This window comes from Anarhichas minor, unplaced genomic scaffold (assembly GCF_050575085.1).
Source record: "Anarhichas minor isolate MPS153535 unplaced genomic scaffold, ASM5057508v1 ptg000026l, whole genome shotgun sequence".
Lineage (NCBI taxonomy): Eukaryota > Metazoa > Chordata > Actinopteri > Perciformes > Anarhichadidae > Anarhichas > Anarhichas minor.
Window position 1 is genome coordinate 18,778,854 of NW_027466472.1, and position 25,804 is coordinate 18,804,657.

A 25,804-nucleotide genomic window follows, 5' to 3' on the forward strand; every position below is an offset into this window, starting at 1 on the left:
TGTGGATTGATGCAGGCGTTCAGACACAGGACAGGTCCATCCCTTCTAAATCACTGCAAAGATTTGTCTTGCACGACTACAGAGGGGGGGGGGGGACTGTTGACAGTGATATTGCCACGTTTAATTGAGCAGGAAGTTCAAAAATAATATGGTAGTAACGATAAATTACTGCTCTGAGTGCAGCTCCGACCTTTTTGCTACTTTAACACTGAAGCATCAAATGTTAAATGTGAAAGAACACGGAGCTAATTAAGAGCCTGACCTCATGTCAGAGAGACTCATCCTGTTATTGATTAGACTGCAAGAAGACATCGCCAGTATCCACTGCACCCAATGTGCCCAGCTGGAGGTGAAACACCGAAGATGAAATTATTATTCTATTCATTGCTTACGATCAACAGGGAATTATGGACAAGAATTTTAGATTTTTAATTGACCAAGTTTAAGTCTTCTATCAAGCAAAAATATTAAAACACAAACTGCAGCTTTTCTCTGCATCATATCATTGTTAAATTATTCTCTTTTAGTTGTTATGTTGTTTAGACAACATAAACAATCTGCAGACTTAATTTAGGGCTCTGAAAGCACGAGGTGTTAGACACGTATTGTATTTTATAACGCGTATAAAGTCTAAGATAGGAGTGATCGAGTCATGAACACATTGAGTCCTGTATCTGTGTTTTGTCTCGCTGATTTAAAGTGAGTTTAAAGTGGAGCTGTCAAGTATTTCCATGCACTGACCGATCTGAATTTGACAGTATAATCTGCTGAATCTTAGTATCACTTATCACTTATTATTTGTTTTAAACTAAGAATGTTTTGGTCTTTAAATTCACTTTGATTGTTGTATATAATATCACAAATATGTAATTATTTGAAACCAAGTTTTCCAGAATTTGTACACTTCACTTGTTCACATCAAGTTTATTTAATCAATTAATAATAATAATTAAAAATAGGGCTAAGTCCTATCAGTAAGTCAGCTCTGTACAAATTCCCCATCATGCATCTCTGCTGAATCTGAGACACATCAGGACACACAACTGACAGAACCTCGTCAGCTGACCGTCAGGTGATGGAGATGTCTGAATGATCTAAACATCTGGGTGGAGCAGATAATGTAGCGTTCTGAGGGTGTTTTTTAAAGTTTGTGTGTGTGTGTGTGCATCTGTTCTTACTGCACACTCCCTAAAGTGTCTTCACCCCCTTTCCTTTTATAGCCTCAGACATGTGGAGGGAGGTGTGTGTGTGTGTTGGAGGGGGTCAGCCTGTGTGAAGGAGTGGCCCACTTCTACAGCACGATGGGATGGGTGCTGTGTGACTAGGTGCCTGCCCCTCCCCTCCCCCTCCCCTCCCTCCCTGCGGTTGGGGTTGGGGGTGGGGGGGGGGGGGGGGATGCCGGGCCGGAGAGGAGAGAGGAGCCGTCACTCTCTCTCACAACACCGTGAGAGCCACAGGACTCAGGCTGTCCTCCAGCACGCCCACACACACACCAGAGCGAGAGACACTGACTGTATGTGTGTGAGAGAGAGAGAGAGAGAGAGAGAGAGAGAGAGAGAGAGAGAGAGAGAGAGAGAGAGAGAGAGAGAGAGAGAGAGAGAGAGAGAGAGAGAGAGAGAGAGAGAGAGAGTACAGAAAGGAGGGAGAGAGGTGCAACGTGGACTGGAGAGGGAGGGGGACCTAGCAAAGGACATACAAAAAAAAATTTGAAAAATCCAAATCCTGAACAGAAGGATTTTGTCTTTTCTCCCGAGGAGCTGCGAATAACCCTCGGAGAAGGATGGCAGAAGGGGGAGAGGGAGAGGAGGAGATCCAGTTCCTGCGAACGGTGAGTCCTGCTCACTGTCCTTTTTTGGGAAACCTGCACCGGCTGCCGGAGGAGTCGAGGAGTTATGAGAACAGCGAGGAAGATAATTAGATTATTATTTTGCCAAAGAGAAGTGATTCAACTCGTGATCTAAAATTGTCTCATGATCTACTCCGGCGTTCTTCGGTTTCACAGCTCCTCCACTTGTATCACTTTTGCTTTTTCTGGCATCGGGTATTTCAGTCAAATGTGTAGTTGCAGTTCTCAGAGCCAAGGCCCCGCTTCTCTATATAGTGGACTATTTCTGCGGTGCCCTGAATGTGCCATGACCCGCTTATTAGTGGCTCTCTTTAAACTTGCTAATTGATTTTTTTATTTTATTTTTATCCCGTGTGAGAGCAGGAATCTAACCTACATTACCTCATCGTATTTTGATCATTTTCAGAATGCACTGGTCATTGTCTCGCCTAATCTCTTTTATATTACGTCCAGAATGTTCTGGGCTTAAGGATAGGTGGCAGTTCATGCATATATGTGTGTGTGTGTGTGTGTGTGTGTGTGTGTGTGTGTGTCAGAGCCCAGATAGATAGACAGGGGCTGGTGCATCTGTTAGCAGCGTTATCTATTTTTATCTGAGGAAAGTAGAGCCCGCCCGCCAGTGAGGGGTGAGGAGGCAGAGCAACAAGCTGCCCCGGGCCCTCAGGGGACAGCTGGCATGCACCTCTTTCTTCGGGAGAAGAAAAAAAATGACCTAAAAGAGCTGAGCTGGTGATGTGGGTTTCACTGTAAGCATTCCTCTTGAAGTGGAGCTTCACCAGCGCGGCTGTGTGGCGTTGACCTCGTCCAACACATGAATCTAGTTAGCAGTGAAATAGCGGTCCGAGCACAAAAGAGCCCGGACCTCAAGCACATCACGTTGACGGACGTGGGTTCCTGTCAGCTCACAATGTCCCTAAAGGACGTGGCATTACAGAGCAGCGCGGCTGTAGCTTCTGTCACAAAACTATTAACGGAGTTTTCCTCTCTTCAGATGAGCAGTGAGACACTTTGAATGCCCTCAGCGGGGTTTTGTCCTTTTGGTCCAGGAGGCTCGGTGAGGATGAAGCTATTAGACACCAAACACTTCAAAAGGGAAAAACAATGCCGCTCTAGGTGAATTATTAACGACTCGTGCACTTCAATGGGTTTTATCTTTGACACGAGCGCTGTCGGGGTCAGGGGTTCCAATCCCCGCCTGGGGACAAAAGGGCTAAAAACGTAAGCGCTCGTGGTGCCGCGAGAATCTCAAAGCGTCCGCCAAACGGTCCACGTTATCCGTCTTTTAATGAGGCCAGTGAAGGGAGTCAGCTGTCCTCATACGTTCACCTGATCTCGTCTTTTTACAGTTGTAACATGTGTATGCTCAGGCTCAGCAGGGGTTCAGCTCAGCCCTTCAGCATTTTCCTCCAGAGGTCGTTATCTAATAACAATTTAATGAAATCTTCTGAAAATGAACAAATGAGGCTCTTAACAGAAGTGTCATCTCACCACGGGGTCTAGTTTAGGATAACAGCCTTCCAGCTCACGTTCAATAACACTTAATATGTTTAAAATATATTGTGCGCACAGAAAAGGGTTTCGAAAAAGATCTTTGTTTTTCCAAATTATAGCTTTTGTGAGCTCAAAGCGCGGCACATTTCTACTGTGTATCGATAGCTAGCCTGCAGGTGTTTCAGTGTTCAGGGCTCTGAGGACTTTCAATGTTTGTTTACACAAAATAAGCACGCTGTCCAGAAAATGCTTCTTCTTCACTGGAATAAGACCAAGCAGGAAGGGTGGACGTTGTGGAATGCACCGACAAAATGAATTTGCTTTACAGAACTTCACTCAAACAGCACGCTTGGGTGTTTTTTTATTACGTCAGGTTAACTCATATTGGTGTTTAAGCACCGTGATTCCACAGTAACGCAGTTCACCGCTGCTCTCTATGATCGGCTCTCTTATGTCATGATGGTACAAGATTTAACTTGTCATGCTCATGAGCGAAGGAATCAATCATTTCCCCACAGTTTAAAAACGTTTAGCCAGGCTCTTGAGTGTAATGGTGCAACAAACACACAATCTCTACAGACTCCTCCCCTGTCAAAGTAATTACCTCCAGTTTGAGAAAGTCATTGTTGTCTCTGTGAGGAATAACCTAATAAAGATGACTGCACTGTAATCCTGTCAGTTCTTTCACTGTTGATCCTTTTCTCTGTTTTTCATCCCTGCTGGGAATCCCCCAAATCAGATGAAAAGCTTTGTGGGATTGGGACTAAGGCGATGCAGTCTGGATCCTTTAAATGCTGAATCCTGTCCAGTGGGACAGATGGGGGAACGATGTTGTGCATTTTTGCTCTTCTTCCTCACATCCCCAGTGATCGGCCACACACAGAATACTCAGCAGCGCTGCTCGAGTCTATTCTGGGTTTCATTGTGTTATTCTAAAGCGGCCCAGGGCCTGTGACTCACACAGTGTGGCTTGAAGAGTTGTACAGTCCACACACTGGCTGCTGGGGCTTAGACATTACATGCTCTTTCCATGTTGAACAACAGGTATCTGATTTTCAACCTCCTCTTTAAAAAGAAAAACTACCTGCAAGCACTTGAGCCCCCACATTAGCTGTCTCACAGCTAATGTGGGGGTCTCACCCTTTCTCTTTAGAAACAGCCTAAACAGTAACACAGGCTGCTGAAACACACCAGAGTCTACATCAGGGAACCCAGAGTTCAGACAACGGCGTCGTTTCCTCGCTGGCGACGGCGAAAGCTGTGTCACTGTTTCACGATGCCACACGATGCGGTGTGTGTGTGAATCACGCAGGGGCGAGAGAGTTGGAAAGGGGTATTTCCAGATCCGGCCTGCAACAGCGCTTTCCTTCTTTTAGCCTGCCACTATGAGAGCGCACACTCTGGAGGGAGAAACCAGAGGAGTCGGTGTCCTACTTGCCAGCATCCTTCGGGAGACGCGGCGGTGTGTGTGTGTGTGTGTGTGGATGTGGGTATCTGTGTGTGTGCGTGCTCGTCCCCCTGCGTGTCACGCGAACAGAGATCTTGTTCATTGTTGTGACTGTCGATGGACAGTAGTGATATTGTCAGAGGTGTACGGGCAGAATGTTAGCAGCAGTTACTGATTTGGTGATTTGCAGGTTAAAAGGTCAGAAGAATGCTTATTTTAAATGGTTACATGCAACCAATGTTTTAATAACTTTCAAACATTTGTATTTCAATAACATACAGGTCCCGCTACACATTGAAGTAAAGTCTTTGAAATGCAACCTTGTTGTTTTTGAATTATTAACACATTTGAGCCCAGACTTGATGGAGACATACAGACGTCTTTTGACCCGCAAAGGAAGAGTTCAGTGCTCACCGGGAGGATTTATGTTGTCGGGTTTCCTGAGCAGGATTGGACGATTTGAGGGGTTTTATGTTGTTGTTCTTTAGGGTGACTTTATTGTCTTTAACTATGCCTTTACTTCATGGATGGTAGAGCTACAGACAAGGAGGGTTCCTGGCTGCATTGAGGGAGTTGTGGTTATAGGGTGTGTGTGTGTCAGATGCTCCACCGGTGACTTCTTAGGTGGTGCTTTCTAGGGTTGGGTTCAGATAGCCGGGTCAGTTGTGCACTCCGCTCCAAGTTGGTACAATACTTAAGCTCTGTTACCAGATCTTTCTATGTCTTTCTTTGATTAGCCTAGAGCTAATTAGGTCAGTTTGGAAGGAGCAAATGTGTAATCTATTCGGCAAAATCTTTGTGTTTGTACACATCTATTCAACACTCTCATTCTTAAATTCAGTGGAAGTTTACCTTGAATAGACTGAATATGGTAATTGAATGCATTCTGATTTGATGAGTGAATTCAACCCTGGCTTTAGGCGGTGAAACGTTATCTCTGACCTGCCTTCATCTGTCACAATGGTTCTGTGGGTTCCTGCTCATTCAGCCTCTCTGCACACACACGTTTCCCAGACTCCTTCAGTGTTATTCTTTACCTGTCCACTAGATGCCCTCACACTTTCCTTTTATTTCAAAAAGAAAACTTCCACGCCCAGCTGTCCTCCAATCACCTCATTCCTCATCAGCACATGTAGCCGCTTGTCTGCCTGTTTCTTCAACTGGTCATTAAGTCGTCGAACAGTCTTCAGTACTCTCTTGTTTAGTCAGCCTTCTGTGCATTTTAGTGCATGTGAGTCTCGGTTCCGCCTCTCTGCACTTCTCTCTTATGGCGGTTAGCGCCAATAGTGGCATCCCGGACGCGTAACGACCACCCTTTCACTTCCCCCTCAGGCTAACATCGTTAGCTCTGTCAGCACTTTGCCATTGTTTGCACTGTTCGTGCTGTTGAGAGCCGTGTGGAGGCAATAGAAATGCTCTGAATTCACCTTTAAACTCCACCTCTGACCTCTTACCCTCTTTTCATCACTCTCTGATGCTGGTTTTTCTATTCGACAGTTGAGATGACAGCTACATATGTTATCTGATTATACTGCTGCTGAGTCCACCCCCCTTATCCCAATGTCTTTGTCCCCTCTTGCTCTTTAACACACACATTTACACGCATACTGTGTGATCATCAGTGAGCTATAAAGGCATTAGGTGAGGGAGGGGGGGGGAGGCTGAGTGAAACAAAGTGCTGAGCCCAGGAGATGAACACGTCTGCAGAGGGATCACGAACACACACACACTCTAACAGCACCTGTTAGTCTCCCTGCTTTGGTCACAGCAGTGTACACAATAAACAGGTGGTCTGCTCTCTCAGGCACGAGACACAAACAGAGAGAGAGGGGGGGGGGGGATCCTGCAGAAGCAAAGTGACACAACTGTTATGCAACGTTGTATGTGTGTGTGTGTGTGTGTGTGTGTGTGTCTGTCACCTTTTACAACTCTAAAGATCCAGCGATCTCTGGATGGACAGTAGACATCGAATAGTTTAAAATAAAACACGTCAGTCATATTCCTATTAATGAATACGTGTAGTTTTGGATGCATTCATCTTATGCAATTCAAACATCAAATCCATATTAGTTTGCGTCATCGTTGCCTGTTCTATTAATAGTTTTTCATATTGTGTTCAGGAGTTATTGGAAACCAACTTTCTGAAACAAAGCAGCTCTGTGTTCACAATAGCTGGCAGTGATCGATGTGATTTGTTGTAAATGTAAACACTGGCATTGGTCTCTTTCAGAAGCTAATGCAGCATAACGTGTGCTGTAGCTAAACCACTCCAGACGCCCAATGTTTACTTCATCAGTTCTCACTGCCTTTGTTCCAAGATTCCCAAAATCGTCCAGAATGTGTGAGTTCTGCCAGAGAGGAAAAATGTTTTGGATCCACAGCTCAGTCATTCATTTGTGCTGCAGAAAATAAATCAGACAATATGGTGTTGTTGATGAAGGAGTGAAGGCTGAGATGAAACTATGAAGATCAACTGTGTGTGCTTTGTGGACTTCAAGAGAGGTTCAAGGATCGGCTGTTTGTAGTTTGATTTGTTTTTTCTCAGGCTATTAAGCTTCATGTGGACTATGGGATGTTGCTCGTCTTTGCTTACTTCTATAGCGAATAGACTTTTTTTCTTTTATTTTAGAGATTTTGGATTCAGGCCAGCTAGAATATCATTTATGTACACCAGTGATCTCCTTTGAATTGCTGCTGTCTGCCAGACTTATTGTCTTTGAAAAGACAGAGGCGGCGGCGTAGTAGCAGCAGTTTAACTGAGCCGGAGGGGAATGAAGCCCGTGTGTGTGTGTGGGCTGTCAAAACAATACGTGCCAATGAAAATCAACATCAGTGTGTCTTCCAATCTGATTTGTGAATGATCACTGTTTCAGCCCAGAGGACCCGGCAGCTCAGTTCAGAGTGAAACTCATAAGATATGGAAACGTAGTCATGCTATTATGTAGATATTTCCTGGCAACCTATTAAAAGAGTTTTTGGATATTTAGTTTTTGATTTGAACCCTAATTCTCTTACCAGTGTTGCTGAAACTTGGAACACAGTACGCTTTGAGACTTACAATGCCTGTCCTTTCAATTTTCCCTACTTCAGTAACTCAAAAGTAATCTGCTTTTTTTTGGGAAGTCATTGGCTGATTTTTCTAATCGTCTATGTCTTCCTCTGCCCAATGCCTTCCCTGTTAGCAGGAGAGAGTGCTCTTTCTCCGAGTGAGAGCTCCAAGTATCTGCCGGTCAGCAGAAGGAGGGAATGTGATAGTGACAGGTGCAGCCACCTAAAATAGGAGAGGAGCCGAGGGGGAAGGCCCAGGGCAGAGCGGGCAGAGGTAACGGGAGAGAAAAAGAGGCCCGCACACGGAATAACGAGGGGAGCACGGAGCGATAACGGAGAACATCAAACAGAGTAGTGTGAGCGACGGCAGAAGAAGCTGACTGTGAGAGAGACGAAGCCCTTCTGTGTGCGGTTGAAGGGTTTCTCAGCGGCACAATAGTCATAACAGAACCCCGTCATTCATAGCACGTTATACCACATATCACCAGGATATATGCCTATGCTATTTCTTAATGAAATCATTTTTGTTTTGGTGTCCCACTGTCAGCCAGTCAGCAGAGAAACTTAGTTAAACCTGTTGTATTGTGACGCCAAAGCAGAGGCAAAGAACTGTATCACTCATAGTTCACTTTATTATATTATTTGTTGATGCATCATTATTAGGTTTTGAAAATGAGGCGATTTACACGTCGCTTATGAGTATTCATTCAATGTATGGAACATTTGTAACACTGCCACCATCATATGTTCTGCTGAGACAGGCTTTTAAATGTCGAGAGAGAGAGAGAGAGAGAGAGAGAGAGAGAGAGAGAGAGAGAGAGAGAGAGAGAGAGAGAGAGAGAGAGAGAGAGAGAGAGAGAGAGAGAGAGAGAGAGAGAGAGAGAGAGAGAGAGAGAGAGAGAACATTCCTGGAGACTTCGGTTGAGCTGTTTACCTACAAATTCTTATATATATATACTATATACAGTATATATATATACTATGTATGTTGTCCTCGTAACTCTCTGGGCTGGGCTGGACTCTGGGTTGAGGTAGAGTGGCAACAGCAGTTACCTGCAGTAGAAAAGCCTGACTTCTCCTGAACTATATCTGTATCTGTTGATACTGGTGGGGAATTAAGGAGATGGTTTGGCTATTTTCGAGGTGATATGTAAGAGACGGTGTGTAGTGTGTGTGTAACCTAAACTCTTAGCCAGACCTTTTTATATTCACACTTTTCGTATCCTCGAGCGGCACAGACCCTTAACTCTCACTCTACAGTGTCTTTGGGGGGGCATGAAAAGAGTCTCATCTCAAAATGCTTTAGAGGCATTGATTTAAGTTTTAAAAAAAATTATAAATTATAAATGAGAAATGTTTGAAAGAAAGACTCAAAATTAGGGTCAAAGAGAAAATAGGCAGGTTGTTTGGGAGATTTTTATTCGAGCAAGTAGAGAAGAAAACATGAGAGAGAGTGCATGGCTGAGCAAAGCGGGGGGCCACCAGGCCCCTCAAACTGCAGTCTGTGATGGAGGATCCTGATAGTGCACCTGCATGGTCTCTGCCAGTTTTCAAAGGGAAACCCCATCACCGCTCTCCACCCACGTACCGTGCAATGTGCTGCCCCTCTCTCTTTTTATGTCCACGGAAACACAATCAATGGCCTGTGTCAGCACACTGTGGTCAGAGCGTGGGGCAGAAATCTGGAACGTAAACAAAGAAAGGACATTATTATTCGTCATTATTCGTTTGATTAGAGGGATTTGGTTTCTGGGCAGGCGATGCAGTGGCACTTCAGAATGAGAGAGTATGGTGCAAAAAGGCTGAAAAGGTGAAACCAATACTGAGATGAAAATATTCAGAAATCAGTCGTGAACCAAGATGTAAACAAATCTGGGCGAAACAGTAAACAATATTTTAAAAACAACCCTTTCAACTTGCAGACAAATACATGAAGCAGCTGATTACCTGCCGGTGAGAAGACTTGTGTTCATTTCCCATCATAGCATCATTTGAGTATAAAAATGTCCCGCACAGCAGATCACCAGATAAACTGATCTGATCTCTCTCTCTCTTGGAGACCATGGGTCCCATTTCCCAATTTGTACATCCTGGATTCCTTTCCTCACCTCCTCTCCTCCCCGTCTTAGTCCCGCACACGGGAGATGCGAGCAGAGGAGGCGAGGAAGAGACGCGAGGAGAGAGGAGTCAAAGCAACAGGCTTTTTAACGAAATGAGCCTCGGAGCCGTCAGTTAAATGGCATGTTGCACAGCTTCAGTGTCACGCCTCTTTTTATACGTCACAGGTGCAGAAAAGTCTTTCGCAAAGGATGCACTGGTGTTTCCTCGCTTATAGCTCGTCCGACAAGCCTCCTTGCTCCTCGAGCATTTTAAGGAATTGGGATGTCCATCAAGATGGAGCGCTGAGATCGATTTCCAGGTCACAAGCCTGAGGATGGAGGAGGCACAAAATGGAGAATGGATCGGAGGGGGCGGATATATACTCACCATTTTGCATCGGTCTGCTTCCTGTGGGGGACGGGCAGCGTGCCTGCTCATCTGGGGAACCCTGGCTACCCTCTTTCTGCATGTGCACCAACAGTCGGGCCCTAGAGAATACACAAAGGTGTCTGCTTTCAGGCGCTATCCGTGCCCATGGCTGTTAATCCCCGCTGCATTACACACCTCTATTTGCGCACAGTAGTGTGTTTGTTTGTCTGACTGTCTGCCAGTTTACATCCAATTGTCTCTTCCTCTCCCTCTGACCCCAAACGTCCACATAGCCCGGATGCTTTAGCCGCCGCTGTAACTCTACACCCACCGTGCTGATGGGACATCACATGGGTTTCACGTCTTTGCCCCGCACGGCCCAGGCTTTCCCCCTGTGCGGCCTACCGGCCTCGGCTCAGATACAGTCACCTGAGATCAACAAATAATCAAGAGATGTGCTCGGCTCCCAATAAAGCGTCAGGTGCACACCCTGAAAGCTGCCTCTATTAATATGAGGGTGAGTTAAGCCCGGGGGTGTGTGTGTCAGCTTTTCACATATTCACATTGGAAGTGGTCCACAGTGTGACTCTTGTAAGGACACAGCTCTGTAGCTGCTGATGCACTTGTCAGAAGACTATTAAAAGTCCGTCCAGCCATGGACCAAGTGCTGGCAAGTGCTGGCTGAGGCTTTTGTGTTTATCTGCTCCGTCAGCCGGTTCTCTCAAGGTTCTGTCTTCTGCCCAATATCATACTTGACTGGTTGAGTCTGTGAAATAATCCAAGGCTGTGGTCCAATTTTTTGCTTCGGACGGTTCCTAACTGAGTGAAATGGTCCAAAAGTGTAAAGTGTCAGCCATGATACGAACTGTTCAAATACTCTAAACGCTATAGGGAAAGGTGCCTCCTTTAGCAGAGGGTACACCGGACCATCCTGTATGAAAGGAAAGGAGTTATTGCCGTCCCACAATTCCTTGCTGCGGCCACATTTAAAGCGCCACACCATCTGCTGTCCATAACAAACTGCCGTCGTTGTTTAAATTGAAAACATCCTTCCAGGAAGTGTGGTTCTGTTTTGGACAGGAATCCTTACTTGAACTGAACAGCGTGGAGTTTGTCACTGAAGCCATCTTCCATTTTATATCTGTTATAAATAGAAAAAGAAAAAGCAAGCAACATCTCTCTGACCAGCCGGATCCTCTTAGCACTGCGGTTGTCTTTTCCTAAATCCTTATAAATTCTCCCTCACATCTTTCCTTGACCTCACGACGTTTTCTATTAAGCTCAAGGGAAAGTGGTTTGACCGTAATCGACCGCGGCCCAAGTTTCAAAGTCCACTCTGTTCATTTGATGAATGAGAGGTTGTTTCCTTCTCCCTTTTTACCTTGAAAATAATTTGTTGTATGACGTCAGACCAATAAAACACCCTATTCTATTATACTAATGGCTTCCTACAAACGTTCCCACGGTCACTTACTCAGAGGATTTGTAGCTGGTTCAGCAGTTAATCAAAATCCAGACCACATATTTCTATAAAAGAATATAATAATATTTTTATAACACTAAGAACATATTTACAGAATGATTTGCATAGATGAGATATTCATACAGAAACAAGGTAGCGTGTTCTCTGGGTCCTCTTCCCTCTTTGATCTTGCCTAGAGAGGTAGAGTGAAGTAGATTTGTAGGAATAGATGGACGGATGAACATTGGGGCATACAGTACATCGTCCACGGCTGTCATCCGATCGTACATCTCGTCTCGGAGCAGTGAGTCACTCGGTTACTTCAGTCTGCTTTTAGACAGCCACAAGCTCAGCCCTGTCTCTTAATGGGGACTGCAGTCTGAGTCCGTATGCACTGTCCTCCAAAAACGTGGCCTGTTTGGCCCAGTTACAACTTCTCGTCTCAGAACATCCTCCATGTCGCCGTAGTGCATATAGCTACTCATCTCAGTGTGAGAGGTAGATGTTGTTGGTGTACGAAAAAGAAATCCCACCACTTTGCTTTAACGCGATAGAAAACTCGATCCCTCTTTTGCACAATACCTCCTTGAGATTTACAGATTTTGCCCGAAAGCCCCCCGTTGCTACTGTCCATGTGCGTTTTTTAGTAGCAACTTGAGTCGCATATGGAGTTGTGTTGCTCGTGTCTGCAGTGAAGGGGAAGAGGGCGCATTGCTCCACTTTCCAGAGTGCAAAGCAGGGAACACAAGGACGGGACAGGAGGAGACATTTCAAGGCTGTAGGTGAGATAGATGATAGCCCGGCCGAAGGAAGAGGGGAAACTCTTCAGCCAAAGAAACACGAGAGGCCTCTGGGTATAAGAGAGGTGTCCATGTTATGAGGACACGGATCTGCAACACTTTCCATTCTCATAAACATGCATACTCCCGCGCTGTCTGCCCTGTTCTCCTGAACACTATAAGTCACGGCATATCGGTGGCGCTGGATCATCAGGGCAGACAGTGAACGGGTGAAGAACGTGAAGACAGAATGAGTCATTAGTTGTTGGGAGAGGGGAGAAAAGTCAGGGATCTGTCCAGAACTGTAGAGAGGAATATTTAATCGGGTTAAGTGATGCATCCACTGAGTGGCAGAGTAGAAGGAGCAGCTGAGAATGTTGAGTGTCAGGTGTGGGTTTCACAGGGGGGGGGGGTGGTGTTTATTGCCGTGTTTACAGCGGCCTCTGGAGGGTCCGGGGTCTGACGAGGAGCAACAAATTGCTGTCGGTTAGCATTCTGTTTGTGCAACTGAGTTGCGTGTGTCTTTTGTACTGAGAACAGCTGTTTGTAGCCTTCTCAGCTGGTCATTCAAAAATATAAATCTTTGAATGTCACTTTTTTTAAATGCATCTTTTATACTCTGCAATCAGCTATAAACGCTGCCAGACAAAATAACAATATTATTTAATTTCAAAAGACATAAAACAAGATAGTTTTATGTCAGATTGGAAAAGAAAGAGCAAACAATGAAAATGTCTCCTGGAGTTTTTTTAGTTTTTGCGTACTGCACAGCAAGTTTCAATTTTTTCCATTATGTGCTGCAGGTTTTCCTCTTCAGCACTCCTTATGAAGCATGTCACTGTAGTCAATAAAAGGTCAGTATTGTAAACAACATTGCCTGCACCAAATGTCAAGCGATGTGCTGTAGAGACACAAAAAGATGTGTACTAAAATATGACAAAGTGGGTGTTTCAGGGACAAGCAGCAGCAAGAATCGAAGGGAACTGAACTCAGTAGTGTGAACATAAAATAACGTGTCCTGCAAATGAAAGGCCAGTGATTTATAAACGTGTCGTGTTTGTGTGTCGGCTGCAGGATGACCAGGTGGTTCTGCAGTGCACGGCCTCCGTCCTGAAGGAGCAGCAGATTAAGCTCTGTCTGTCCTGCGAGGGCTTTGGGAACCGTCTCTGCTTCCTGGAAACCACATCCAACGCTCAGGTAAGAGTCTCTCTCTCTCTCTCTCTTTTTGTCCGTCCTGTACTGTATGTACACCGTGTGTTCATCAACTCTTTGCCTTTCCCCTCTGTGCTGTGTATACGTTGGGCAGAATGTGCCCCCGGACCTGGCCATATGCAGCTTCGTTCTGGTGCAGTCCCTGTCGGTCCGCGCTCTGCAGGAGATGTTGGCCAACACGGTGGAGATGACCGAGGTAGGACTCCAAATGAGCAATAGGTAGAAGAATGTTTGGAAAGGGGATGGAGACTGGACCTTTTTTTTGAATGAATGACAAATAAAGAAATACACTTTGGTATGAAGAATATTTCTGACTGATGAAAACTATGTTCTTTTTATAATGTAGTCGACTATCTAGTTTTGTTGACAGATTTGCTTAAGGACACCGTTTTCTTTTAGTTTAGTGTTCCTCAATACCTTTTCACTAAGAGGAACACTCTATGGAAATATGTACGTATCTTTGCTGTTTTACATAACAAAACAAACACCAATTTAATCTCTATGTCCAGTATGTAACAAAAACGTGCTTAGCTTAGCACAAAAACCTGGAAGCTCCAACAACAATGCCTTCCATACATTTAAAAACTATCCTTTTTACGTGTTGTATCTCAGATTTATAATTCTGTTATTGATCTTCTCATGTGACTGTTGGTGAGAGGGCCACCAAGCATATTTCCTAAAGATATCTTATTTTTATTTGTAATCAGCTTTAATCCGTTTACCAGCTATGAAGCTCCAATTTGTAACCCAATTTTATTCCACTATTATTATAATACATTACATATACAAGGTTTGCACAGAAGATGTTGCTTTACAGATGATAAATAAGACTTGATGTGTTCCTTCAACTGATTTATAATTTAAAACGTATGCCTGTCTTTATCATTATATCTACTAACTGTACTCAAACCTGTACCAGCACCAACATGGATTAAAGGATTTAGGTTCTAGGTTCCAGTCCTGTGTTTTTTTAGAGGGGCTTTTTGTTTAAATATGGATCACAGATTGGGTGTTTTTCTATTGTAAAGCGTACTGTACATCATGATCCTTCAGTCTATGTGAGCACCATAGATGAACTCTGCTTTTATTTTCCTATGATTTCTTAAAAACCTTTATCTGACACCCTCCCCTCCGCTTCCCTTCCTGCTCTCTGCCAAGCAGGCAGTCGATTTGGACCAATGGGTATGTCTGTTAATGTGTCTGTCTTCCTGTAACGTGTGTGCCGACCAACCCGGCGACCGTCCTGGTTCCTCTCCTGTTGCCCACTCACTGTCCTATTGAATGAAGTAGTGCTGTATCATTCACACATCTCCACTCATACCCGTCCACTGTCTTTAGATGCATCTTTTATGCTGATATTAAAAACTGGTTCCTGGAAAGATGGAAATAACAACAAAGAAGCTTAATTGAAACATTTGATCTAGCGAGGTGTCACAATGCATCATTCATTTGCGTTTCATGCAGAAATATCACCAGCAGATTTGTCTTCTTGCCTCATACACGTTACGGTACCTCACCCTGCTTGATGTTCCTTTTTGTTTCAGCACATTTGTTCTTTGTTGACGTCGAGTTGATTTCTGTTCCCCTTTGAATACAGAACATGTTTTCACACTGCTGCAAAAAATGACTCCAGCCTTATCCAACTTAGCTTCCTTTAAAAACATGGAAATCAATACAAGTTTAATATGGCTTGTTGGTGTATTTTTCTTTTCTGATGGATAACTTGTCAAACATATTAAAAAACACATAATTCTGATATTTGCTATCTGTCTTTGAATGCAAGTTACGACTATAATTTAAAGCAAAAAGTTTTCTATATTTCACTATTCTGACATAGTCCTAAAAATGTCCAATTGGACCGAAACCCCATTTATCCCGAAAACAAATGGCCATTGCTCCGCAGGCCCATTGCTCCGAAAGTGCAACGAACAGAAGCACATAGCCAATTATTATGCACAATGACCTCACCAGACCGTATTTATATATATTTTCCTACTATGGCAAAGCCTCTGATTGGCTCACCCTAATATTTCTACCCTAACCCTAACCAATCTCACTCCTCATGCCTAAACCTAACCAACCCGACCAACAAAGGCACCGAGTAATAATCAGACCTGTCTCTTTGTTAGCGCGATATCTCAAAAAGTAATGCACAGATTTTAACATGGGCCAAGGGTGATGCTGAGGGAACATGGGGCGGACCCCGCCATGAAAATCACGCATAATAATAGAGACAGATTTAACTGAAAATGTGGGCAGAAAAGTCCATATTTCAGCTTTTTTATAAGATAGATGACGGAAACCTTCTCTGGCTGAGGCTAATGGAACTCTAGAGAGGCTCTCGATTCGCGGCATTTTATTAGTTTCATTATTGCGGCTGGCTCGGTCAGTTCCTGGCCTCACAGGAGTTGGGAGTTGTGGACGAGCCAGGCCTTTGAACTGGTGAGCAGGGGATTGAGAATTGCGTGGCATGCAGCCCAGTGGAGGGTCCCGCCCGCCTCTGTCAGGGCTGGATGGGGAAACCCGACACCCCCAGAGCACTGGACAGGCCTATCCCTCTCCTTATTAACACACACCGCTACCACCACCACCTGTCCTCACCAGGCCTGGCGCTTATGCACACCAGGGCTAATGGTGCAGTGTTGCCACTTGACACACCGGCCCCCGACTCGTCCCAGTGGATTATGGGTGCTTAACCCCACAGAAGGGTTTAGCATTCTCCTCCTGTGGGCTCCACTAAATGGTTGTTTTGGCTAATCTATCTATAACTCTCCCAGTAATTGTGTTTTCTTATTCCATCCTTGCTGGATGTTGAGAAAAGGTAGGATGGATTAATGTTATGTTTGCTGTTTATGTGAGATTATAATCTGTGGTGATTTGTTTTGCTTTGTCAGTCCCGTCATTGTGATGCCTTCTCTGAGAATTATGATTTTTTTTCAGCAGAGCATCTTCCCAGTTTCAGCAATGTCTCCACACTGCTTTGCTATTGATGTGGTTCTTGTTATTTTTCTTGTATTTGCATAAGAATGGACCCTGACACGTCCTGTACGGTATTTGTTTTGGGAAAGAGTCATTGTTCAGCGATGTGGAGCTGTTAATTGATATTGTTTCATAGTTATTGTGCACAACTGACTCACTACAGTATTGTTTTCAGGGATGTTGCCACGGTAAATGTTGTAAATTGCCACAATTGTCTACATTCACTTTGCCCACCCGTCTTATCCGTCCCATTCTAATCTCTCCTGTATCTCCGTCTCTACAATAAAATGACAGCAGATGTTTTACCCGCAAAGGATATGCTTGGGCAGTCTGTTTTATGTCACATGCAACATATGCAGTAATATTAATATACAGCAATGTTATATTTGACATACAGTGCTACATTCAACATAGAACAAAAAAATACAGTCTCAACAACAAAAGTGTCGGTGCAAGTTGGTCATGATGTGTTTTTTCAGTTTTTCACAGTCTAGACCCTCAATGTGCTCCTCTGATCTCTGCACCTTCTAAAATACATCATTTTTCCCCCTCCTTGTCTCATCAAGGTGTATTCAAACTGTATCGTCAGTCTTGACAGGCTGGTCTGTTAAATATCTCTCCGTCTTCTTCCCCTCCAGTCGTCCCAAGGTGGGGGTCATCGTACCTTACTGTACGGTCACGCCATCCTGCTGAGACACTACCACTCAGGCATGGTAAGTTGGTTGGAAGAAAATAATATATGATGGTTTAGTTCCACTTTCTTTACTGTGGTTTACAGCCTCATTTGTTTTTTTTATCTGCGTTGTAGCAAAGTAGTGCAGTCATGTCCTGAATAACAACTTTCTCCCCAGTACCTGAGCTGTTTGACTACGTCTCGGTCTCTCACGGACAAGCTGGCCTTTGACGTGGGCTTACAAGAAGACGCCACTGGTAAAACCAAATTTGGAAATCCTTTTTCAAGCTTTTTCTCTGAGCTGAAACTCATTCTCCTCTGGTAGTGTTGTTACATTTTGTTTTATTTTTGGTGATGATATGGTTTTTGAATTTTGCCGAGTTGGCCACCTTAAACTATTGAGAAAAATGGAGCCAGCAGTGCATATCTTCTATTGCAGAGCATAAGGCCTGTCACAAATCATGATGACTACTGTTGTCTCAGTGTTATTGTCAATTTAAGACCATTAATGCCACTGATATAATGACAATGTATAGTAGCATAACAATGCAAGGACACCCTTTCAAAGAGCAGTGGACTTTTAATTCTTAAAAATATTTAGACATTGGAATTTGGAATGTATTTTTCGTGACAGGCCTACAGTACAATTCTTTCGCTTTGTACTTTAGCTGAGAAATATACATTGTTATGATAATGGTTAATGTGTGGAGCAGTATGTTGTAGGTTAACTGTCAGGGCTTTTGTTTTTTGTTTCAATACACTGTGAGTGAAGATATCAGTTGCAAGTCACGATCTCTGTTTGTTCTTCTTCGTGCAGGTGAGGCATGTTGGTGGACCATCCATCCAGCCTCCAAGCAAAGGTCAGAAGGTGAAAAGGTCCGGGTGGGTGACGACCTCATCCTGGTCAGCGTGTCCTCTGAGAGATACCTGGTAACACTCCTCATACCCCATCCACTGTGATGTTAAACAATGGAAGATTAAGACATGGTTAATCTGTGCTAAACTCCATCTTTTCCGCTCCTCTTCTCCTCCTCCGTCCTCAGCACCTTTCCTACGCCAGTGGGGATCTGATGGTGGACGCCTCCTTCATGCAGACTCTGTGGAACATGAATCCGATCACTTCAGGATGCGAACTTGCTGAGGGTACAAACCTGCCTCACACATTTTGCTCAAAGATAACAAAGAGACATTTACACACTCACTGTGGTGCGTATTCCTCCTCCCAGGGTTCCTGACAGGAGGTCACGTTCTCAGGCTGTTCCACGGCCACATGGACGAGTGTCTGGCCATCGCTACTCCAGAGGAAGGAGAGGAGAAGCGCAGGTGAGAGGAAGAGGACGCGGAGTGTTTCTGAGCAGCAAAATATCTCGTCAAGCTGATACCATATGATCGAATGTGTCTCTGCTACAGGATGGCCCACTATGAAGGCGGTGCTGTGTGCAGTCAGGCTCGTTCCTTGTGGAGGTTGGAGCCTCTCAGAATCAGGTGGTTAATTGACTTATGCCAGATAAACTTTGTTGACAGGATTATTTTTGGTGAGTGATAAGTCAATTTTATTTAGAGCTCCCGAACCCAAATTGGGAGCTGGTTCCACAGGAGAGAAGCTTGATAGCTGAAGGCTCTGGCTCCCATTCTACATTTGGAGACTATAGGAACCACAAGTAACCCAGGATTCTGGGAACGCAATGTTCTAGTGGGCAATTAGAGTACTTTGGGCTCATTAAGATGGGATGGTGCCTGACCATTCTATATGTGATTTTAAAGGGAGCTGGTGCAGAGAAGCCAATATGGGAGAAAGCTCTCTTCTGGATCAACTGGAGAGTCTGGCCTTGAAGTAACAAATGCATAGATTTCTGCATAATTTGGAGACAGGATGTGCCAGATTTTTGCAATGTAACACAGGTGATAAAAGACACTCCTTTTAATTTAGTTTTTAATGTGGGAGTAAAAGGACATATACCAATCAAAGATAACTCTGAGATTCTTTAGGGTTGTGCTGGAGGCCAGGGCAATGCCATCATAAGATAACTTGTTTTGGAGGTGTTTGGTACAAAGTACAATGTATACAAGAAAATGACAGGTCATTTAGGTTTTTATGTCCTTAAGGCATACTTGGAGTTTAGCTACCTGGTTGGTTTCATCTGGCTTGATCAATAGACATGATTGGGTATCATCTGCATAAGAATAAAAGTTGAAAAGATACAAAAATAAAAGAAATGTGAGGAAAGCAAGAAGAGGATGACATGCAACAAGTCTCCTAACATAATCAAACTGATTACATGAATGTCGTGGTTGCATTTAAACTACTAGGCTACAAGCACACTTTTTAACAACAAACACCGGAGAATGATAATAATGATATCGCAGTAATTGGACGACTTTGTTGGCTTTTTAATATGTTGTTTTTCCCCCTAATTTCTTCCTGCAGCTGGAGTGGTGGCCACATGAAGTGGGGTCAGTCTTTCCGTATTCGTCACATCACAACAGGCCGGTACCTGTGTCTGGATGAGGAGAAGGGTCTGTTGGTGGTCGACCCAGAGAAGGCCAAAACCAAACTCTCCGCTTTCTGCTTCCGTGCTACAAAGGTGAGAATTAACATTTTGAGTTTCTCTGGTGTCTTGCCTTTGGTTTCTGTCCATCTGTTTTTAGGCTTTGATTTCTTCTCTCATTGACCTCTCTGTGATTTTGTCCCACCCCTCTTTTCCCCCTTGGTTCTCCCGAGCAGGACAAGGTGGAGGTGGCTCAGAAGCGTGATGTTGAGGGGATGGGCATTCCAGAGATAAAATATGGAGAGTCCATGTGCTTTGTCCAGCATGTGTCCACAGCCCTGTGGCTCACGTATGCCGCCTTGGATGCCAAAGCTGCTCGTCTGGGAATGATGAAGAGAAAGGTCAGGATCTTCACTGTCTCAATGTATCAGCCTAACTAAGTTAGTGCTGATTATGTGTACAATGGTATTGGTTATGTCCAGACTTTTAATAACATTTATAGTCATACAACAATAAAGATAGAAAGTAAACTAAAGTAATGGTACCACCTTAACACCAGAAGAGTTTGCATGAAACAGATATTTGTCTTTGAGGTTTCTTGGCTGAAGTTGTGTTGTTTAATGATGTAGACTAACTTTCTGAGTATCTTAAGCACAGGATTAGCATACTTATTGACACAGCCACTAGAAACAGACGTTGTAGGAGAAGGACAGAGAACTGTGAGGCATAATTGTTAAAAAAAGGCCTCAGAGTGAGAAGACTCTGGATTTTGTTGGTGTGCAGTCCATTATCTACGTACGAGAACATTTGTAATAAATTGACTTTCTGTTAGAAATGGAGTTTAAGAGGAAGAAGTAGCTACTAATTGTGGTTCAAAAGAGAAGGTTTTAAGCGTTTAATGGCCCCATAGCGGTTATGTCAACAGGGTATTTATGGTGAAGGACGGGGTTAATTGTCATGATTGCACTGAAATACTGTCATGCGCTGTGTTGTGTACAGTGAGGCAAGAAGCTGTGCAGGTGTTACTAATTAAGGCTTGGTGTGCTTCAACTCTTAATTTGGAGTATCATACCTTTGTTAACTGGTATTAGATTTACCATCAACACAATTCCTGCTGCAATTATAGATCATTTGAGTAATTAGGGTTGTGTGAGTTGTGGTCCAACTCTTTATTTTCATCACTTAAACTGTAGCAAAGTGAAATAATGATAATTTCTTCGATAACTTGTAATTATTTACAGTGGTTCATTATGCTGTACAAATGGCCGAGTGTGTGTGATTGAAGCTCAACTAAGTAACAGTGCCGGTTCTCATCGGACGGCCTGTAGCGATTCAACTTCCCACATCAGCTTGAGATACTTTAATAATTCTGTTGTCCATGTCCCCAGGTCATTCTGCACCAGGAGGGCCATATGGACGACGCCCTTACTGTGTCCCGCTCCCAGACTGAAGAGTCTCAGGCTGCTCGAATGATTTACAGCACTATGGGCCTCTTCAGGCTGTTCAACAAGTAAGTGTGTACATTTTCAAATGTGGGCGGGGGGGGGTGAGTAGAACATTCTTCTTGACAGGAGACAGTGATGTTCATAATTATTGATGTGACCATATTTTGATCTGAAACCTGCAAACTATGAAGTGGGATAAAGAAATGTTTGACATTTCTTGTTTGTATTCTTCCAGGGGTTTGGATGCTCTGAAAGGGAAGAACAAGTCACCGGGGGCTGCGTGTCTTCCTCTGGAGGGGGTCATCCTCTCTCTTCAGGATCTCATCTTCTACTTTCGTCCTCCCGAGGAGGAACTGGAGCACGAGGAGAAGCAGACCAAACTTCGCTCCCTCCGCAACCGACAGAACCTCTTCCAAGAGGAGGTAATCTGCGAGCAATCTGCAAAGCCTCACACACACTATTACAAGTCTTTGATGATTTTACCATCTGTTCCTATAACTAAAATTAATTCACTTCGCAAAGGGGAACTTGCACTTTGACGGCACTGAGGACGTTTATGCCCTCATGCAGTTTTCTTAACTTTATTTAGCATCAATACACTTGTTGTTTTCATCACTGGTGAGGACATTGTGCCAATTTACATTTAATCCCTGGAGGTTTACCATAACCTCCATCACAAGTACCCTAACCTACATACCCAAACCCAACCCTTACCAAATCCTTAACCTGTAACTCTAACTTGGACCAAATTCCAAGTCTTAACCCAAGTGGACAAGAACACACGCAAGCTTGCTTTATTGCTTTATCTGTGAGGACTCCCAAACTATTTACCATTTTCAGAGCAATAAGTCGGCAGGGATGTAAAACTGAGCAGCATTTGGCCAACCAAATGTATTTATTGTACTAGCACTGATGTTTTGCATATAGAAAACACCATTTAGGCTGCTGGGATTGCTCTATATTTAACCCACTGTGTTGGTTTAGATGCTGAAATGCTGAAGTTGAAATACAGAAATGTTTTAACTTTGAGTGATTGATTTTATTTCTGTACAGTAGCTAACATTGCTCGGCTATTACAGAGCAATGTAATGTAAACGCCTAATAATTAGCTTTAACAAACTTTGTTTGTTAATACAATGAGATCTTGTTGAATATCACATCCATGAGGCGCTTCAGAGCAGACAGATAACAGGTAATGAACCTGACTTTCTCAGCTATAGCAAAGTTCAAGCTGCATGCTAAGTTTATGTTCATTGTAATGTTGATTAACATCAATGGTGTTCTTTTGCCTAAATAATTATTAATACCACCAAATGAAAACTAAAGTGGTCAGGGTGGGGACCCATAGGTTTATGCATATTTCTCCTTGTTGCATTTAGTTTTGCTTGAAATATGACCGATGCTTTTTAACTGGAGCTGAAGTTATACCTAAAAATGAAGTCAGTGTCCTGGGATGGTGTGCTCAAAAAATGTCTAATTTTCAGGTAAAATAATACCTATTGAGGACCCTAATTGAAATAATGATCAGCGTTTTACCCTCACTTGAACATCACAAGGTCATGCCAAACCCAAACAGTTGATTAACCTATAGTATTCTAACCTCAACACTAAAGCCACACTACTGCCAGCAATGTAAACAAAATACATATATAAAAAAAAACGATGTGTGCATAACCTTTCCGCTCTCCCCCTCGTGTTTCTGTTTCTCTTCCTCAGGGAATGATCACCATCGTGCTGGAGTGCATCGACCGGCTGAACGTGTACAACACTGCTGCCCACTTCTCTGAATTTGCCGGGGAGGAAGCTGCAGAGTCCTGGAAGGAGATTGTCAACCTTCTTTACGAGCTGCTGGGTAGAACAATCACTGTGAACGTAAAGTGCAAATGATATGCTGTCTGTACTGAGTAAAGTAACATCAATTCACACTCTTGTGTTTCCGCTGAACAGCTTCTCTAATCAGGGGGAACCGCTCTAATTGCGCGTTGTTCTGTGACAACCTGGACTGGCTGGTCAGCAAGCTGGACCGTCTGGAGGCCTCCTCAGGTACCCAGTGTGCCTCACATATTCACTGATACCCCTCCCAACTTAAAGTTGATCTTTAGAAATGGCTATTTGCTTTTTTTACCTCCTGTAGTTATTAGCTGCAGCTTAAACCTGTAGACCTTTGTGAGCTAATGAGATCCTAAAAACAAACATGATTTGAATATAATTCTTATCAGAATACATAATGACTTGACTCGTATGCACTTAGTTAGGAAGTGTTGTTATGGTTGAGCCATTTATTTCTTTTGAACTGTGTTCTCATTAGCGATATGTTTTAATTGAATAGCTTTATTTCTTCATTATTTTTGATGCAGTAACTGTTACTGCTGTTAAAAAGTGATAGAAAAAAAATAATTGATCATATTCCTCCTCTCTATACACGTAGGTATTCTTGAGGTGCTGTACTGTGTGCTAATTGAAAGCCCTGAGGTTCTGAACATCATCCAGGAGAACCACATCAAATCGATCATCTCTCTCTTGGACAAGCACGGACGGAACCACAAGGTTTGTCTCTTCTCGCTGCCAGGAACAGGGTGGGGGAGTAAAGTCTCTGGCACGGTTGCCTACTTAAACGGACACTTTTGCAGGCGGGGATTTGGAAAGTTATAGCATCCTGAAAGCGTATTTGGCTCATAAAAATGCTTCTTGGTTATGGAATTCCTTCAGCAATTGTAGCCAGTGAACACTAAAGTTAAACATAGAGGTGATTGTAATGTCTGTCTTTAGGTCCTGGATGTCCTGCGTTCTCTTTGTGTGTGTAATGGTGTCGCTGTGAGGTCCAACCAGAACCTCATCACTGAAAACTTGCTGCCGGGTCGTGACCTCTTGTTGCAGACCAGCATCGTAAACTATGTCACCAGGTACTTGAGCGGCTGTTAGTTGTCAGGGTCTTTGCTATTTATTTTTTCTTGTGAAAATAAGGTAATCAACCCCCAAAATGGTAGTTGTCTGAAAAAGTAAATTTCATTTCTCTTCTGCGCTCAGTTTGAGACCCAACATCTTCCTGGGTACATGCGAGGGGTCCACGCAGTACAAGAAATGGTACTTTGAGATGATGGTAGACTACGTGGAACCCTTTGTGACGGCGCAGGCCAGCCACCTGCGTGTGGGCTGGGCTATGACCGAGGGCTACAGCCCCTACCCTGGAGGAGGAGAAGGCTGGGGAGGCAACGGTGTGGGAGATGACCTCTACTCCTATGGCTACGATGGACTGCATCTCTGGTCAGGTGAGATGATTCCCCTGACTTATTCACTCCATCTCCCATGATGCTGTACGTCTTGTTCTTTGACTCGCTCGTTCTCTGCCGTTCAGGCACCGTACCTCGCCAGGTGGCTGCGCCCAGCGCACACGCCCTGGCTGCAGACGACGTCGTCAGCTGCTGTCTGGATCTGAGCGTGCCCAGCATCTCCTTCCGTATTAACGGCCACCCAGTTCAGGGCATGTTTGAGAACTTCAACGTGGACGGCCTCTTCTTCCCCGTCATCAGCTTCTCTGCTGGAGTCAAGTAAGTGCAAAATAAAGATTGCGTTCCTGTATTTTATACATTTTATTTCTATTTCTGTTGGGTTATTACTTGCTAATTTTATCGATTCACATGTTAACGTCTTTATTTAACCAGTACAACAGTAAATTAATCTAACAAATATGAATGCAATGCAATTATGCAGGCGCAGATGCAGACTTAACAGTTTCTCAGGTTGTCTGTATGCGCCACAGAATGAAGACAGAAAAACTGGCAGAATATTAACATTTTTACATGACTTCTAATTCAATTAATTTCTTTAAATGATCTCTCAAATAATCCCTCTAAAACCTGCAGTGTCCCACAGAAGACATTTTACAGCTGCTGTGTGTGTGTGTGTGTGTGTGTGTGTGTGTGTGTGTGTGTGTGTGTGTGTGTGTGTGTGTGTGTGTGTGTGTGTGTGTGTGTGTGTGTGTGTGTGTGTGTGTGTGTGTGTGTGTGTGTGTGTGTGTGATGATCGTCACAGTGCTGAGATGGGGCTATTGGTTAATTGACTGACGAGAGCAGGGAGGGAAACACTCAGGAATTGGCGCAGAAAATGAATCAATTATTCCTTCATTATGAGTCTTGTACAGATCAGGGCACTGTTGCCATAAAGGATTTAAGCAGCATATAAATATCTGCGTCTGTCGCCTCAGGGCTCGGTTCCTCCTTGGCGGCCGGCATGGCGACTTCAAGTTCATGCCCCCGCCCGGCTACGCCCCGTGCTACGAGGCCCTGCTGCCCAGAGACAGGATGCATATTGAACCCATCAAGGAGTACAAGCACGACTTCCAAGGCGTGCGCAACCTGCTGGGTCCCACGCTGTCCCTCACCCACACCTCGTTCACCCCCTGCCCCGTGGACACTGTTCAGGTAAAAGCTCCAAACCTCAAATGAGACTGGCGTCAGAGTGCCT

At 44.0% G+C, this 25,804-nt stretch overlaps 1 protein-coding gene across 1 annotated transcript in view; it reads left to right on the plus strand.

The window, feature by feature from the left end:
- Positions 1-1,257: 1,257 nt before the first annotated feature.
- The window catches only part of ryr1b (ryanodine receptor 1b (skeletal)), a 73,996-nt gene continuing 49,449 nt past the window's right edge, over positions 1,258-25,804 (plus strand). The window contains exons 1-20 of the mRNA XM_076100610.1: positions 1,258-1,828; positions 13,617-13,739; positions 13,849-13,950; positions 17,372-17,446; positions 17,585-17,663; positions 18,224-18,336; positions 18,450-18,549; positions 18,633-18,729; positions 18,817-18,891; positions 19,835-19,991; positions 20,132-20,296; positions 21,284-21,405; positions 21,576-21,762; positions 23,057-23,192; positions 23,288-23,383; positions 23,769-23,887; positions 24,110-24,243; positions 24,368-24,609; positions 24,696-24,888; positions 25,545-25,761. Coding sequence (XP_075956725.1) covers positions 1,781-1,828; positions 13,617-13,739; positions 13,849-13,950; positions 17,372-17,446; positions 17,585-17,663; positions 18,224-18,336; positions 18,450-18,549; positions 18,633-18,729; positions 18,817-18,891; positions 19,835-19,991; positions 20,132-20,296; positions 21,284-21,405; positions 21,576-21,762; positions 23,057-23,192; positions 23,288-23,383; positions 23,769-23,887; positions 24,110-24,243; positions 24,368-24,609; positions 24,696-24,888; positions 25,545-25,761 — 2,580 coding nt within the window. The 5' untranslated portion in view covers positions 1,258-1,780. The remainder of the gene's footprint in view (positions 1,829-13,616; positions 13,740-13,848; positions 13,951-17,371; positions 17,447-17,584; positions 17,664-18,223; positions 18,337-18,449; positions 18,550-18,632; positions 18,730-18,816; positions 18,892-19,834; positions 19,992-20,131; positions 20,297-21,283; positions 21,406-21,575; positions 21,763-23,056; positions 23,193-23,287; positions 23,384-23,768; positions 23,888-24,109; positions 24,244-24,367; positions 24,610-24,695; positions 24,889-25,544; positions 25,762-25,804) is intronic.